Source organism: Penaeus japonicus, unplaced genomic scaffold (assembly GCF_977035675.1).
Source record: "Penaeus japonicus unplaced genomic scaffold, GWHDUDI00000001_assembly GWHDUDI00000009, whole genome shotgun sequence".
Lineage (NCBI taxonomy): Eukaryota > Metazoa > Arthropoda > Malacostraca > Decapoda > Penaeidae > Penaeus > Penaeus japonicus.
In genome coordinates this window covers 39,902,129-39,917,429 of record NW_028234411.1, presented here as the reverse complement: position 1 = coordinate 39,917,429, position 15,301 = coordinate 39,902,129, and the positions used below count along the sequence as shown (strand labels likewise).

The 15,301-nt window shown below is 36.0% G+C and overlaps 2 protein-coding genes across 2 annotated transcripts in view; both read left to right on the top strand.

Moving 5' to 3' along the window:
- The first annotated feature begins 1,615 nt into the window (after positions 1-1,615).
- LOC122243130 (uncharacterized) lies at positions 1,616-2,814 on the top strand. The gene has a single exon (XM_043000615.2). It carries the CDS (start codon positions 1,616-1,618, stop codon positions 2,798-2,800), a length of 1,185 nt encoding a protein of 394 aa, XP_042856549.2. The 3' UTR covers positions 2,801-2,814.
- Positions 2,815-13,891: 11,077 nt separating this feature from the next.
- LOC147471395 (uncharacterized) overlaps positions 13,892-15,301 on the top strand; it is a 21,221-nt gene continuing 19,811 nt past the window's right edge. Inside the window, exon 1 of the mRNA XM_086540271.1 lies at positions 13,892-14,003. Within this exon, the coding sequence (XP_086396397.1) occupies positions 13,892-14,003 (112 nt within the window). The remainder of the gene's footprint in view (positions 14,004-15,301) is intronic.

The window sequence follows — 15,301 nt, the reverse complement described above, 5'->3', positions numbered from 1 at the left end:
TGTGTGAATGTGTATGTGTGTATGTATCTGTATGTGTGTGTGAGAGAGAGAGATATAGATAGATTGATAGATAGATAGAAAGAGAAAGAGAGAGAGAAAGTAAGTAGGAGAGAGAGAGAGAGAGAGAGAGAGAGAGAGAAAGAGATTCTTTCAAAGGAAAGATCGTATTTTCTTCACTGTTGACAACAAAAGAGAACGAATTCATGGAACCCATATGTTCGGCAAACGCACAATCGCAAATGAAATCTACCTCTACATGATTTTCTTTGTCATCAAATGACGGTTCATTTTCATATCTTTCACGGGAAGTGTTCGTCATGGAAGAGAGAAGTTATATTTTCATGCGCGCCACATATCAAATTGATTTTGCATTAGACTGGCGCATTAAGAATAAAAGAATGACCTTGTGTCTGGGACTTTCGTTATAACTCGATTATCTATTAGGCGCTCGATATGCATATTTCTTATTTCCATTTCACGGACATTGTTAATTCAAGCCATACACACAAACACAAAGACACACACACACACAAACACACACACACACACACACACACACACACACACACACACACACACGCACGCACACACACACACACGCGCGCGCGCACACGTGTATATATTTATCAAAATATTGAACATTCAATAAAACCCGAATATTTACATTAGGATTTCATCTGCACTTAATGCGGAAATGATCCCCTTCTAATGATATATTTTATATATTCGACTAGATAATCCCGATGCAAATGATTTTAAGAAATAAATATGAATCATATTATTCTGCAAATTTCATTGGCGTGCGTTTATTCGCTTCGGGTTTCTATCTATTTTCTCTGTATTTCTCACTGACAGATATTAATGGTCTTGCGTATTTTCAAGGTAGCTTTCATATCTATACTTTAATACTTACTGAAGCGGAAGACTATGTAAACGGTTTCATTTTGTGTCTCGTATGTACAACTAAATGAGCTTTTGAACAACGAGAATAATGTATGTCTTTATTTAAAATCCTACCATTTACATATCGGTGAGCTTATGTATTATTAGACCTTAACTTGACCTTAATGTTCCCTCCAAGCAATAACAATTAGAAGTACTTGCATCCGAGTGCCCCATGCATAGCCCTCTCAGTACGACAGTACGAGAGGGAAAGTCGACAAGTGCACCGTTAATATCATGACCCCAAGTCATGCATGGCCGCCTAATATCGCAGTTAACATTCCGTGGAAGCAGAACACCAGACTTCATTTTTGCGGAATCTACTGAATGACTCTTAGTTTCTTGTGCTTTGTTACTACCTCCCCCCCCCCCTTCCCCCGGTCCCAGTCCTCTTCCTCGGCTCCCTGTATTCCCAAGGTCAAACAGAGTCATGAGCTCAGGTATATAGTGCCAGGGTTAAGTAACTCTGTTGCATACTCTCGCTGAGTCTCTCTCCAAGCGCGGTTCAACCATGGCGGTGATCTCTGTGAGTATTAGAGTTCGAGTATTCTAAGCATATGTGGTTAAGAATATTCAATAATCAATAGTCTAATCACCTGATACATCAAATCACAAGGAAATAATGAAGTAAAAGAGGACACATTGATATTTCCTCCTTTTTATTCTCGGAGATATGAACTGGGTAAAGTATCATATTTTTGATATGTCCTCCTTGAACCTCTTTCAGATCGTGCTGCTGCTGGCGACCGTCGCGGCGACGGCGGCGCAGCAGAAACGCGAGGCTGAACCTTCGGGTGGATTCGGGCACGGGCTGGGACACTATGGCTATAGCTATGGCTTTGACACTGGACATGGCTTAGGTTTGGGCGTCGGCCATGGTCACGGACATGGTTTAGGCCTGGGTATCGGTCATGGACATGGTCTTGGCCATGGCATAGGCATTGGTCATGGCTTAGGCATCGGTCACGGCCACGGACATCACGGACACGGGCACACTGTAGTTACCGAAGTTGTACATGACGGTCATGGTATAGGTCATGGCCATGGTTTCGGACACGGCCACGGCCACGGTCTCGGACATGGCCACGGATTTGGACATGGGCATCACACCGTCCACAGCCATGTCGTCGGGCACGGTCTCTACGGCGGCAACAGCTACCTTCCCTACGGCTACGGGCACTCCATCCACAAGCGCGACGCTAAGGCAGACCCGCAGCCCAAAGCGGAGGCCAGGGCTGAACCTCAACCGAAACCCGAAGCCAAAGCCAAGGCCAACCCGAAGGCAGAACCCGGCTTCTCACACGGCTTCAGCGGTCATGGAGTCGGCTTCGGTGGTCATGGAGTTGGCTTTGGTGGTCATGGTTTTGGCCACGGAGTCGGTTTTGGTGGCCATGGGTTCGGCCACGGCGGCATTGGAATTGGTCACGGTGGACATGGATTCGCGCACGGACTTGGGCATGGCCATGGGCTCGGGCACGGATTAGGACACGGCCATGGACACACCGTTAGTCATGAAGTTGTACATATTGATGACGGTCCTATATACGGTGTAGGCCACGGTGTAGGCCACGGATTTGGCCTTGGTGGTCATGGGCTTGGGCACGGTTTCGGTCTGGGACATGGAGTTGGCCACGGTTTAGGACATGGAGTTGGCCACGGTATAGGACATGGAGTTGGCCACGGTATAGGACATGGAGTTGGCCACGGTTTAGGACATGGAGTTGGCCACGGTTTAGGACATGGAGTTGGCCACGGTTTAGGGCATGGGGTTGGCCTTGGTTTAGGACACGTGAGCGTTCACAGCCACGGAAGTCATGGATACATCCCGTACTACGGGGGCGGCTATGGTTACCATTAAACGCAAGCCGTGGATGACTGCCGTGTGTCTGAATTGTATATAGAGAGCAAATTTCAATAAACTATTTAAGCAGCTACAGATTCTTGATATCTTAACCACAGAAACGGCAAATTTATCTCTAGAATTCAAAAGAAATACCTTCATAAGAAACACACGTAAACAGAAATACACATCAACTCTAAGATGCAGACTTGATTATTATTGTTATAAAGATTCTAGGGCTCCATACAGATCAACATATATATGTATATATATATATATATGTATGTATGTGTGTGTGTATGTGTGTATGTGTGTGTGTATTTATTTATATATATATTTAGAGAGAGAGAGTGAAAGAGAGAGATGTGTGTGTTAACTTACATTCATTCACACACACACACACACACACACACACACACACACACACACACACACACACACACACATATATATATATATATATATATATATATATATACACATTCACACACATAATTAAAGCAATAATTAGTGTATTAGTGAAAACAATGATTTTAATTTACGTTTGTAATCATAAAAATAATATAAGATGATAGAGATGATGAACTGGAAGAGGAGGAGAGGGATATTGATGATGATGAAAATGAAAATGATAAAGTGATACGAATGATATTCATGATATAAATGGTGATACGAATAAGAATACTATTACCACCAACAATGATAATGATTGTAGGAATAAGGATGATGATAATGATTATGCCAATTGCAGTAGTAATAATGATAATGGTCATGCTTATAATAATAACAATGATGATAATGATACTTCTACTACAAGTATAAATATCAATAGAACTGTATACACTACCTTTGATCATTAAATACTTCATCACATCATAAAAGGTATTAGTCTCTGACCGACGACCCTTGCACGTTCTCGTTCAGTATATAAATCCCTAGGTACGATATAAATGAGAAAGTAGATCCTAAACGCAACTAACACCTAAACAGAAAGTGATGTGAGGAAAAGCCCCGCAAAGTAGTCTGAGCATTACTTGAAGCTCACTTTGAGATCCTTTTAAGGTCCGCTCGTAAAATTCGCCGGGAGCAGCTAGCGTCTCCCGGGTCTCCTGCGTTGTGCCATTTGAACGCAGGAGAAGAGCAACTTTCTTCACTGATTTATGCATTCGAGGGATTTTGTTTACCATGCATGAGGGAATCTCCTTTTCTTGCAGCAAATGAACTGGGATGTTATACTCTACTTTATGTTCAATTGGGAACGTTTATATGACAGGTCTTGTTTATGCATATATCTTTTTGCAATTATACTTGTGTTCATGATTGATTTTGATGAATGAGTCAAACAAGTTCAGTCATTACGTATATATGAAGGCTTCATGGAGAAAACAAACACAAGCTCATATGTATCTATTCACACAAGCATTGTAAAGATTTGAGTAGCAACTGTGCACCCTATTCTAATGAAGATATCATACATACACGATACTTTATATCATTATTTCTGTGAATATTACAGTTTTGCTGTCAATGACAGCTTTTGAAAATTAACCTTTCTGAGATCATGACAACAGTTGTGGGGAACAGGAAACGCGAAGGAGTAGTCCTCCGATGGCTATTGACAGACGAGATCACCATATAGGCTTTGGCATTGAGTTGTAATTTTGGACTTGGATCTCTCTTGAAACTTTATTTTTTATTATGCATGCCCTATCACAGTCTGTTTACCACACTTCTGGTTATAGAAGTTCTTGAGGGATACCCGTTTAATGTCCCTCGAGATTTTTAAGAGTGAAATTAGAGAAACGACTAGCCAAGTTGAATCAGAAACCAAGACCGAAAAGAAACAAATCGTGCGTCAACGCTTTTACGAATGGAGATGTGTTAACCGCTGCTGCCGAGGCTAATGACAATAAAACAAGAAGTAGTAACTGCAGTAAAATAAATTTAAGCCAAGCCGTCTTACGTGTCTCGTTCATGAACTTAGGCCAAGATGTAGACTTAGACGTGAGCTGACACTAAGCTCCGCTATGGCTTAGGTTATGGTCATAGTTTCTAATCTGGCGATGGTCTTGGGCATGATCACGAATGCTAGCAGAGCGTCGTTCGAGGCCATGACCGTGTTTTCAGAAAATACGTCAGCTCCATTGACAAATGTTAAGCAGAGCATATGTTACATTTAGAGTCGCTGCCAGTGACAAAGCTTACCTGAATGGAACCCATGTCTCTCTTGATGACTTTGTTAATGATAGGTCTGACGGTTATGGATGTAGTGATACTGCTATCGAAATGGGACTGAACGGTCGGATATTCACCCTTAGAATTTGCGGGTTGATACATGAGTCAATCATGTCGGTCATGCATCTAGATGTTCATGTCATGGTATGAACGTTATTCATCATAAAATTGGGCACGGTGATGTTTATAGCCCCGGGCATGAAAGTGAGCACCGAACAAGCCATATAATGGGGGTGTTTATAGTCAAAAGGGTAGCAGAATTAATTCCATGCTGTGGTAAGTACAATATTAACGTATTTATTGAAACAGCAATGAGGGAAGCTCCTGAATGTGCAAATACACGGCCGAGAGGGCAGAAATTAAACTTTATTTTTTTTTGTTGATTGTATATTCTTACAAGAATTTGATCAGACATGAAGTAATTAAAAGAATAATAAATTGAGGCTATCATCAGACAAAGCAGCGTAAGAGAGTAAAGAGAGTAAATAGTGTTACTTCTTCAAAACCTTCGAAACAGTACTTATCAAAGAGCATTTAAAGGATTTAGTAGGTGGCCAAGGACTAAAGAATATGAATATGAACTTTTACTAGTTATCATTTTAATTGAGAAATGTCATAACATAAATAAACATATATATATATATATATATATATATATATATATATATATATATATATACATACATAATTATTATTATAATAATCCCTGTTAATCGTACTATTTATAATTAGTCCCAGTAAGGCAGACATAAAGTCAACAATACTGAACAACGAGAATAGTTGTAACAATATAATTAGTGGTAGTAAAAGCACTAATTGCAATAAAATAGTTGCAACGGCACTGTTATTGCCCCCATAGCGCGTGAATTTACGCCATATACGGAACGGCTGAGAAGCTGTCTTAAACAGTACTTTATTGTCTATATAACGTGTTAGGAGGTTTCTAATGGCGTAATGCAACTATTGCTCGGTGTTGACAAACACACACACAGACACACACACACACATGTATATACACAAACGTAATATATACATATGCATATATATATATATATATATATATATATATATATATACATATATATATATATATATACATATATATACATATATACATATATATATACATATATGTATATATATATGTATATATATGTATATATATATACACATGTATATATATATACACATGTATATATATATATATATATATATATATACAAATTTATACCTCCCTGACCGGGACTCGAACCCGCGCCGTAAGATCGACAGGCACGGTTGATACCGTTCAGCTACACGACCCGACAAAAGAGATGTGCAACCAGACACCTTATGAGATGTCATGGACATTACCTATGTGTTCTTATCAGAACAGTGATAGCGAGGTTTTACAAACATCTCCCGCGGGCACTCGGCAGCCACGGAATCACAAATTCAAGTCCCAAATCAGGTTACCAAGGTTATATGTGTGAGAAGATGGTAGAATGCAGTAACGCATTTTTAATATATACAAATTTATACCTCCCTGACCGGGACTCGAACCCGCGCCGTAAGATCGACAGGCACGGTTGATACCGTTCAGCTACACGACCCGACAAAAGAGATGTGCAACCAGACACCTTATGAGATGTCATGGACATTACCTATGTGTTCTTATCAGAACAGTGATAGCGAGGTTTTACAAACATCTCCCGCGGGCACTCGGCAGCCACGGAATCACAAATTCAAGTCCCAAATCAGGTTACCAAGGTTATATGTGTGAGAAGATGGTAGAATGCAGTAACGCATTTTTAATATATACAAATTTATACCTCCCTGACCGGGACTCGAACCCGCGCCGTAAGATCGACAGGCACGGTTGACAAAGTTCAGCTACCCGCCCCGACAAAAGAGATGTGCAACCAGACACCTTATGAGATGTCATGGACATTACCTATGTGTTCTTATCAGAACAGTGATAGCGAGGTTTTACAAACATCTCCCGCGGGCACTCGGCAGCCACGGAATCACAAATTCAAGTCCCAAATCAGGTTACCAAGGTTATATGTGTGAGAAGATGGTAGAATGCAGTAACGCATTTTTAATATATACAAATTTATACCTCCCTGACCGGGACTCGAACCCGCGCCGTAAGATCGACAGGCACGGTTGATACCGTTCAGCTACACGACCCGACAAAAGAGATGTGCAACCAGACACCTTATGAGATGTCATGGACATTACCTATGTGTTCTTATCAGAACAGTGATAGCGAGGTTTTACAAACATCTCCCGCGGGCACTCGGCAGCCACGGAATCACAAATTCAAGTCCCAAATCAGGTTACCCGCGGGAGATGTTTGTAAAACCTCGCTATCACTGTTCTGATAAGAACACATAGGTAATGTCCATGACATCTCATAAGGTGTCTGGTTGCACATCTCTTTTGTCGGGTCGTGTAGTGTACGGAATCTAATCAGTGCCTGTGCCTTCCGATCTTACGCGCGCGGGTTCGGTCGTCCCGTCAGGAGTAGGTATAAATTTGTATATATTAAAAAAATGCTGCAGTTACTGCATTACTACCATCTTCTCACACTATATTTAACCTTGGTAACCTTGATTGGGGACTTGACATTTGTGGATTCCTGGCTGCCGGCCGATGCCCGGGCGGGAGATGTTTTGGTAAAACCTCGCTATCAATCTGTTCTGATAGGAGAACACATAGGTAATGTCCCATGACATTCTATAAAGGTGACGGTTGCACATCTGTTTCACATGTCGTCGTGTATTTGAACGGTAACAATTCGTTTCCTACGGAGACTGTTACGGCGCGGGTTCGAGTCCTCAAAAAGTCCCCCCCCCCCCCCCCTGTGCCTGTCGATCTGTACGGCGCGGGGTTCGAGTCCCGGTCAGGGTCAGGAGGTATAAAATTGTATTATATTAAAAAGGCGTTACTTGCATTATACCCTACCATTCTCACATACTATATATATATATTATATATTTATATATATATATGAATTTATATAATATATATATCTATAAAATATTCTATATCTATATATATATTTATATTATTTGTATTATAATATATCTATGTATTATATTATAGATGTATATATATGTTATGTACAAGGTGTGGGCAGATAATACCGATTGAGCAGTTAGAGAGGGATATAAAAAAAAAGGTGATGGGAGGTTTCATACGAGAAGAAAGTTTATTATTCTCGACGAGGTTTAGCACTATTATACCATTTAGAATCCTATTATGATCCTTATTTTCTGAAAATTATGTCAGCAAGCAGATGGCGGGCGGCCGTTAGCTGCAGCTCACACACACTGCTGGGAGTCGTTCTCTGAAAGTCGTATCCTCTGAAAATCCTTCGTTAAGTGCAATTACTGCGGGGCATTGCGGGCCATGGAGTTAACTCTTCAATAATCTGCTGACTCACGTAGCTAGCTGTGGTAGGGGTGCGAGGGGCGACTTTTGAACACCCTTTCTCATTCAGATGTCCCCCAAAGGATAGAAGTCGCATTCGCAAATGCTCAAATCAGGTGAGGAGACCGCGAAGGCCACCCTAGATCACGCCCCCCAGGACACCTGACGTCCGGGAAACATGTCTCAAAAACATTGAGTGGAATTCGGGCCTGTGTGAGATGTAGCACCCATCCTGCTGGAACCACACGTCCCGCCATCCATCAGTTTCAACAAATCTCTTCCATTTCAGGGATGCAGGAAAGTTTGCAACATTGCAACATAGCGTTCGGAATTCACGGTCACGGTTACTCCGTCCTCCTCAAAGAGTATGGGCATATCACGGCAAATGGAGCTGGGCGACATCTGAAAGAAAGGGTGTTCAAAAGTCGCCTCGCCACCATACCACTGATAAGGAGCAGATTAATGAAGAGGTTTAACCCAGGCCCTGCAGATATGTGGTGAACGTAATGTAGGAACTTCAGGGGAGAACGACTCCAGCAGTGTGTTGCAGTACGGCCGCCATTCTTGCTGGACATATTTACAGAACATTAAGATATAAGGATTTAAAAATGGTATATTATGATAACCTCGTGAATAATATCTGTTCTTCTCTATATAACCTCATTACCCTTTTTATATCTCCTACAAAAACTGCTCTATCGGTTCTGCCCCACCGTGTACATATATATATAGATATACAAATATATACATACATATATATACATATATATATATATATATATATATATATATATATATATATATACATATTTATTATTATACATATATATATATTTATATAATTGCATGTATTATCATTTAATTATATATATTATAGATTTTTTTTATATATATATATATATATATATATTATATATTTATAACAGTGTGGCCCTGTTATAGGTACTTATGCTGAGACTCACGCTTGGAAAAACAAGTGCCTGTCGCACCGAAGTACGGCTTATCACGAGGAGGAGAAGGGGACGGCAGAGGTGCATACCTTGGAAGTAGAGGGAGGACAGGTGTGGGACCAGGTTGCATCGGGGGCTGTTACCCCAGTCCTGCGGAACCACACGTCCCCCATCCTACATATTTCAACAATCTCTTCCAACAGGCTGCAGGAAATTTTGCAACAATGCAACTAGCGTTCGGAATTCCCGTCAACGTTACTCCTCCCCCTCACAGAAGTCAGGGCCCTATCACCCGAAAAATGTGAGATTGGGGACATCTGAACGATAGGGTAGTTCAAAAGATCGCCCGTCCGCACCCTAACACAGCAAAGGGAGCAGATAATTGAAGAGGTTAACACCCTGCCCTCATTATGAGTAAACGAATGTAGAAACTATCAGAGAACGACACCAGACAGTGTGTTGCAGCAACGCCGCCATCTTGCTGACATTATTTTCAAACATAAGGATCATAAAGGATTCTAATGATATATGCTAACCTCGAGAAAATAAACTTTCTTCTCTAAAAACCTCCATTACCTTTTTATAACTCCTCAAAACTGCTCAATCGGTTCTTGCCCCACCCTGTACATAATAATATAAGATTATAACATATATATACTACATATATATACAATAATATTATATATATATATATATATATATATAGATATACATATATATATATATAAATATATATAAATATAGTATATATATGCATTTATATATATATATATATATATATAATAAATATTATATATAATGTATATTATTATATATATATATATATATGTAGCCCCTGTTATATCGTACGAGCTAGACACTACGCTTGAAAAACAAGTGCCGGCTCACCGAAGTACTGCTTCTCAAAGAGAAGTCAGGGACGCATAGGTGCCTACCTTGGATAGAGAGGACAGGTGTGGACCAGTTGCAAACGGAGGTGTTCCACCATTCCTCACCCCTTGTACGCTTATATAAAGGGGCCACACAATCAGCGCTCTCTTTCGTCCTTCAATGGGAAACAGGCCACCGCATGGATTTGGTCAGGCCGCCCGCATTCTGTTTCTTCCACGATGTCCACGCCCGTAGATAGGTGGAATCCTCCCTAATCAATCAGCTTCATAATTTCAAGCATAGTGGATTTGCTCCTGTCTAACCAGTCTGCTTGCGAGCACATAGTCTCCAGACTGTTACCCTATTTGATGGCACCCGTCTCATCATCACATACCGCCCGACCAGGTGACCTGATCTGACCTACCTCGATGTCGATCATCTGCCAGCTCCTGCCTTCGTTTCCACCTGCCCTATTTGTACCGTGTTGCTTCCCCCTTCTTTCCCTTTTTATACCTGCTTCTCTTCTCTCTCCTTAGACCTGAAAATGAAATCCAGGTGGATTTATCATTTTATCTACTCGGAAGAGTATGTACCTTTATGTATGTATATATATATATATATATATATATATATATATATATATATATATATATGTATATATATTATATATATTTTATATATATATATATTTATTTTTATATATAAGATAGATATAAATGATATATAATATACGTGTAGATAAAATGATAAATCCACCTAGATTTCATTTTCAGGTCTAAGGAGAGAGAAGAGAAGCAGGTATATAAAGGGAAATAAGGGGAGAGCAACACGGTACAAATAGGGCAGGTGGAAACGAAGGCAAGAGCTGGCAGATGACCGACATATATATATGAATATACATATATACATATATTAGATAAACATATACATATATATATTACATATATATGTATATATACTATGAATATATTATATATATTATTTTTACATATAAATATATTTATTTATTATATTTATTATATATATAAATATGTATATATGCATATATTTATACATGTGTATCATGTATATATATATGCATATATAATATTTATTTATATAATATATATATATATATATACTATATTTCTATATATATATATACCTATACGTATACGTATATATATACGTATATATATTATTAATATATATATTTATATCTATATATATATATATAAATATGTATATATATATATATATATTTTTTATATATATTAAATATATATATATATATATATATACATTTATATATAAGTTTATATTATACATAGTTGTATATGTATATATATATATATATATATATATTATATTATATTATATATATATATATATACGATATATATACGTATTAGTATATGTATTTGTATATATATATACTATTTATATATTTATAATAATATATGTATATATATAGATATATATATTATTATATATATTTATATTTAGGCATATATTTAAATATATATTGATATATATATATATAGATATTCTATATATATATATATATATATATATAGACATATATCATATAGATATATTTACGTATATATATTATAGGATCTCATATATATATATATATATTTATATATATATGTATATATAATATATATATATATATATATATATATATATATATATATATTTATATAGGGATATATTATATTTATATATATTATTTATTTATATATTTATATTACGTATATTTTTTTATTTTTATATACGTATATGTATATGTATATGTTATATATATATATATACTATATATATATATAGATATATATATATATATGTATATTTATGTATCTATATATATAATTATATATAGTATATATATATATATATATATATATATCTACGTATATTTTACGTTATTATATCTATATTTATATACCTATCGATTTAACCCATTGTATAATATATATCGTTATATACTATTTACAGACCTTAAAGAATGTGCAACCAACACTTAGAATCATGACATACCTATATTATCAGAACAGTATATGGAGTTTATGAAATTCGATATATAGACAGTAATAATAATTATATCATATCAGATACAAGTTATATTATGAAAATGTAAATGAGTAACGATTTATAATATATACAAATTTATACCCTACACTCGAACCCCGCCGTAAGATGACAATACACTTATTACCTATCATAACAGATCCACTAAAAGATAGTGCAACCAACACTTATAGAATTCATGACATTACCTATTTTTATAAAACATATATATTTATACGAACATCTCCCGGCACTCACCACGAAATACAAATTAAGTCATAATCAGGTTACCAAGTATATATTTAGTAAATGTATAATGCAGTAACGCATTTTATAATATATAAAATTTATACTCCTGACCGACTTATCGAACCGCGCCGTAAGATCGAGCACGGTATAACGTTCACTAACACCACTAAAATATTCAACCAGACCTTATGAATTCATGGACTTACCTATGTGTTCTTATCAAACTGATACGATTTTATACGAACATCTATCCCGGATCGCACACGAATCACAATTCAATCCAATAGTTACCAGTTATATGTGAGAGTGTAAATTTTATATAACGCATTTTTAATATATCAATATATATGTATATATACAAATTTATACCTCCCTGACCGGGACTCGAACCCGCGCCGTAAGATCGACAGGCACGGTTGATACCGTTCAGCTACACGACCCGACAAAAGAGATGTGCAACCAGACACCTTATGAGATGTCATGGACATTACCTATGTGTTCTTATCAGAACAGTGATAGCGAGGTTTTACGAACATCTCCCGCGGGCACTCGGCAGCCACGGAATCACAAATTCAAGTCCCAAATCAGGTTACCAAGGTTATATGTGTGAGAAGATGGTAGAATGCAGTAACGCATTTTTACAATAGCAAAATTTTGACCTCCCTGACCGGGACTCGAACCCGCGCCGTAAGATCGACAGGCACGGTTGATACCGCTCAGCTACACGACCCGACAAAAGAGATGTGCAACCAGACACCTTATGAGATGTCATGGACATTACCTATGTGTTCTTATCAGAACAGTGATAGCGAGGTTTTACGAACATCTCCCGCGGGCACTCGGCAGCCACGGAATCACAAATTCAAGTCCCAAATCAGGTTACCAAGGTTATATGTGTGAGAAGATGGTAGAATGCAGTAACGCATTTTTAATATATACAAATTTATACCTCCCTGACCGGGACTCGAACCCGCGCCGTAAGATCGACAGGCACGGTTGATACCACTCAGCTACACGACCCGACAAAAGAGATGTGCAACCAGACACCTTATGAGATGTCATGGACATTACCTATGTGTTCTTATCAGAACAGTGATAGCGAGGTTTTACGAACATCTCCCGCGGGCACTCGGCAGCCACGGAATCACAAATTCAAGTCCCAAATCAGGTTACCAAGGTTATATGTGTGAGAAGATGGTAGAATGCAGTAACGCATTTTTAATATATACAAATTTATACCTCCCTGACCGGGACTCGAACCCGCGCCGTAAGATCGACGGCCGGTTGATAGTTCAGCTAACGAGACAAAAGAGATGGAACAGACACCTTTGAGAGTATGGACATTCCTTGTGTTCTTATCAGAAAAGTGATGCAGGTTTTCCATTCCCCCGGCACTCGGCAGCCAGGAATCACAAATTCAAGTCCAAATCGGTTACCAAGGTTAATGTGTGAGAAAATGGAGAAAGCGTAACGCTTTTAATATATACAATTTTTACCTTGAGGGATCGAACCCCCCCGTAAGAGAAGGGGTTGATACCCTTCAGTACACGACCCCACAAAAGAGATGGGCAACCGAAACCCTTTTGAGTGTTGGACATTATATGTGTTTTATAGAAAAGTGATAGCGAGGTTTTTAAAACATCTCCCCCGGGCACTGGCGCCCCGGAACACAAATTAAAAATCGTTTTTAAATTTAATTTTTTTAAATATAAATTATATTTTTATAATATTAATATAAAATAAATTTATATTATATAAATAATATATATAATTTTTATAAAAATATATTTTAAAATTTAAAATATTATATTTTTATATTTTATATATATATATAATTTATATTACTATAATTTAATAATATTTTTTAAAATTACTATATTTATATAAAATATCATAATTCTATTCTAATTTTTTAAATATTCAATTATCTATAATCAACTATATATATTTTTTTAATATTATCAATTATATTAAATTATATTTATAAAAAACTATAATATAATCTTTACTTATATATCCATACACCGAATAAAAAATTACTAATATCAACACAACAAATACCTATTAATAATAATATAATAACTACACTAAAACCACTTAAAACTAACAATATTAATTTTTTCAATCACATATAAAAAACTATTAACTAAAACCTATTTTAAAATTATTTTAACAAAAACTTTAAAATAATTTAATTACAATAACTAACAAATACATTATATAAAATTAAAACAATATCAAAAAAACCCGACTTAAAAAATTAAAATATATTTAATAAATATATAAAATTAATATATAAAATATACAAAAAAAAATGTAAAAATATAAAAAACTATTATAATAAAAAACTTTAATATTATAAATTTCTATATAAATAATAAATATTATATAATTTATTATAAATATAATAAATATTTAAATTATTTTATAAAATTATTCTTTATTATAACAATACTTAATATTTATATTATAATTTAATCATTATCTTATATATTATTTTATATATTTAAATAAATATTCCCTAAATTCTATATTAATATTATTAATTTAAACTCATATATTATCACCATTATATATCAAATACTAATATAAATAATTTATATTTAATATTATAAATAAATTAATATCTTAATTAAAACAATAAATTTATTATCTTTTATTCTAATAAAAAACAAAATATAATATAATCTAAAATAGATTCATAAAAAATTTAAATTTCTATTCATTAATATAAAATTATATTATT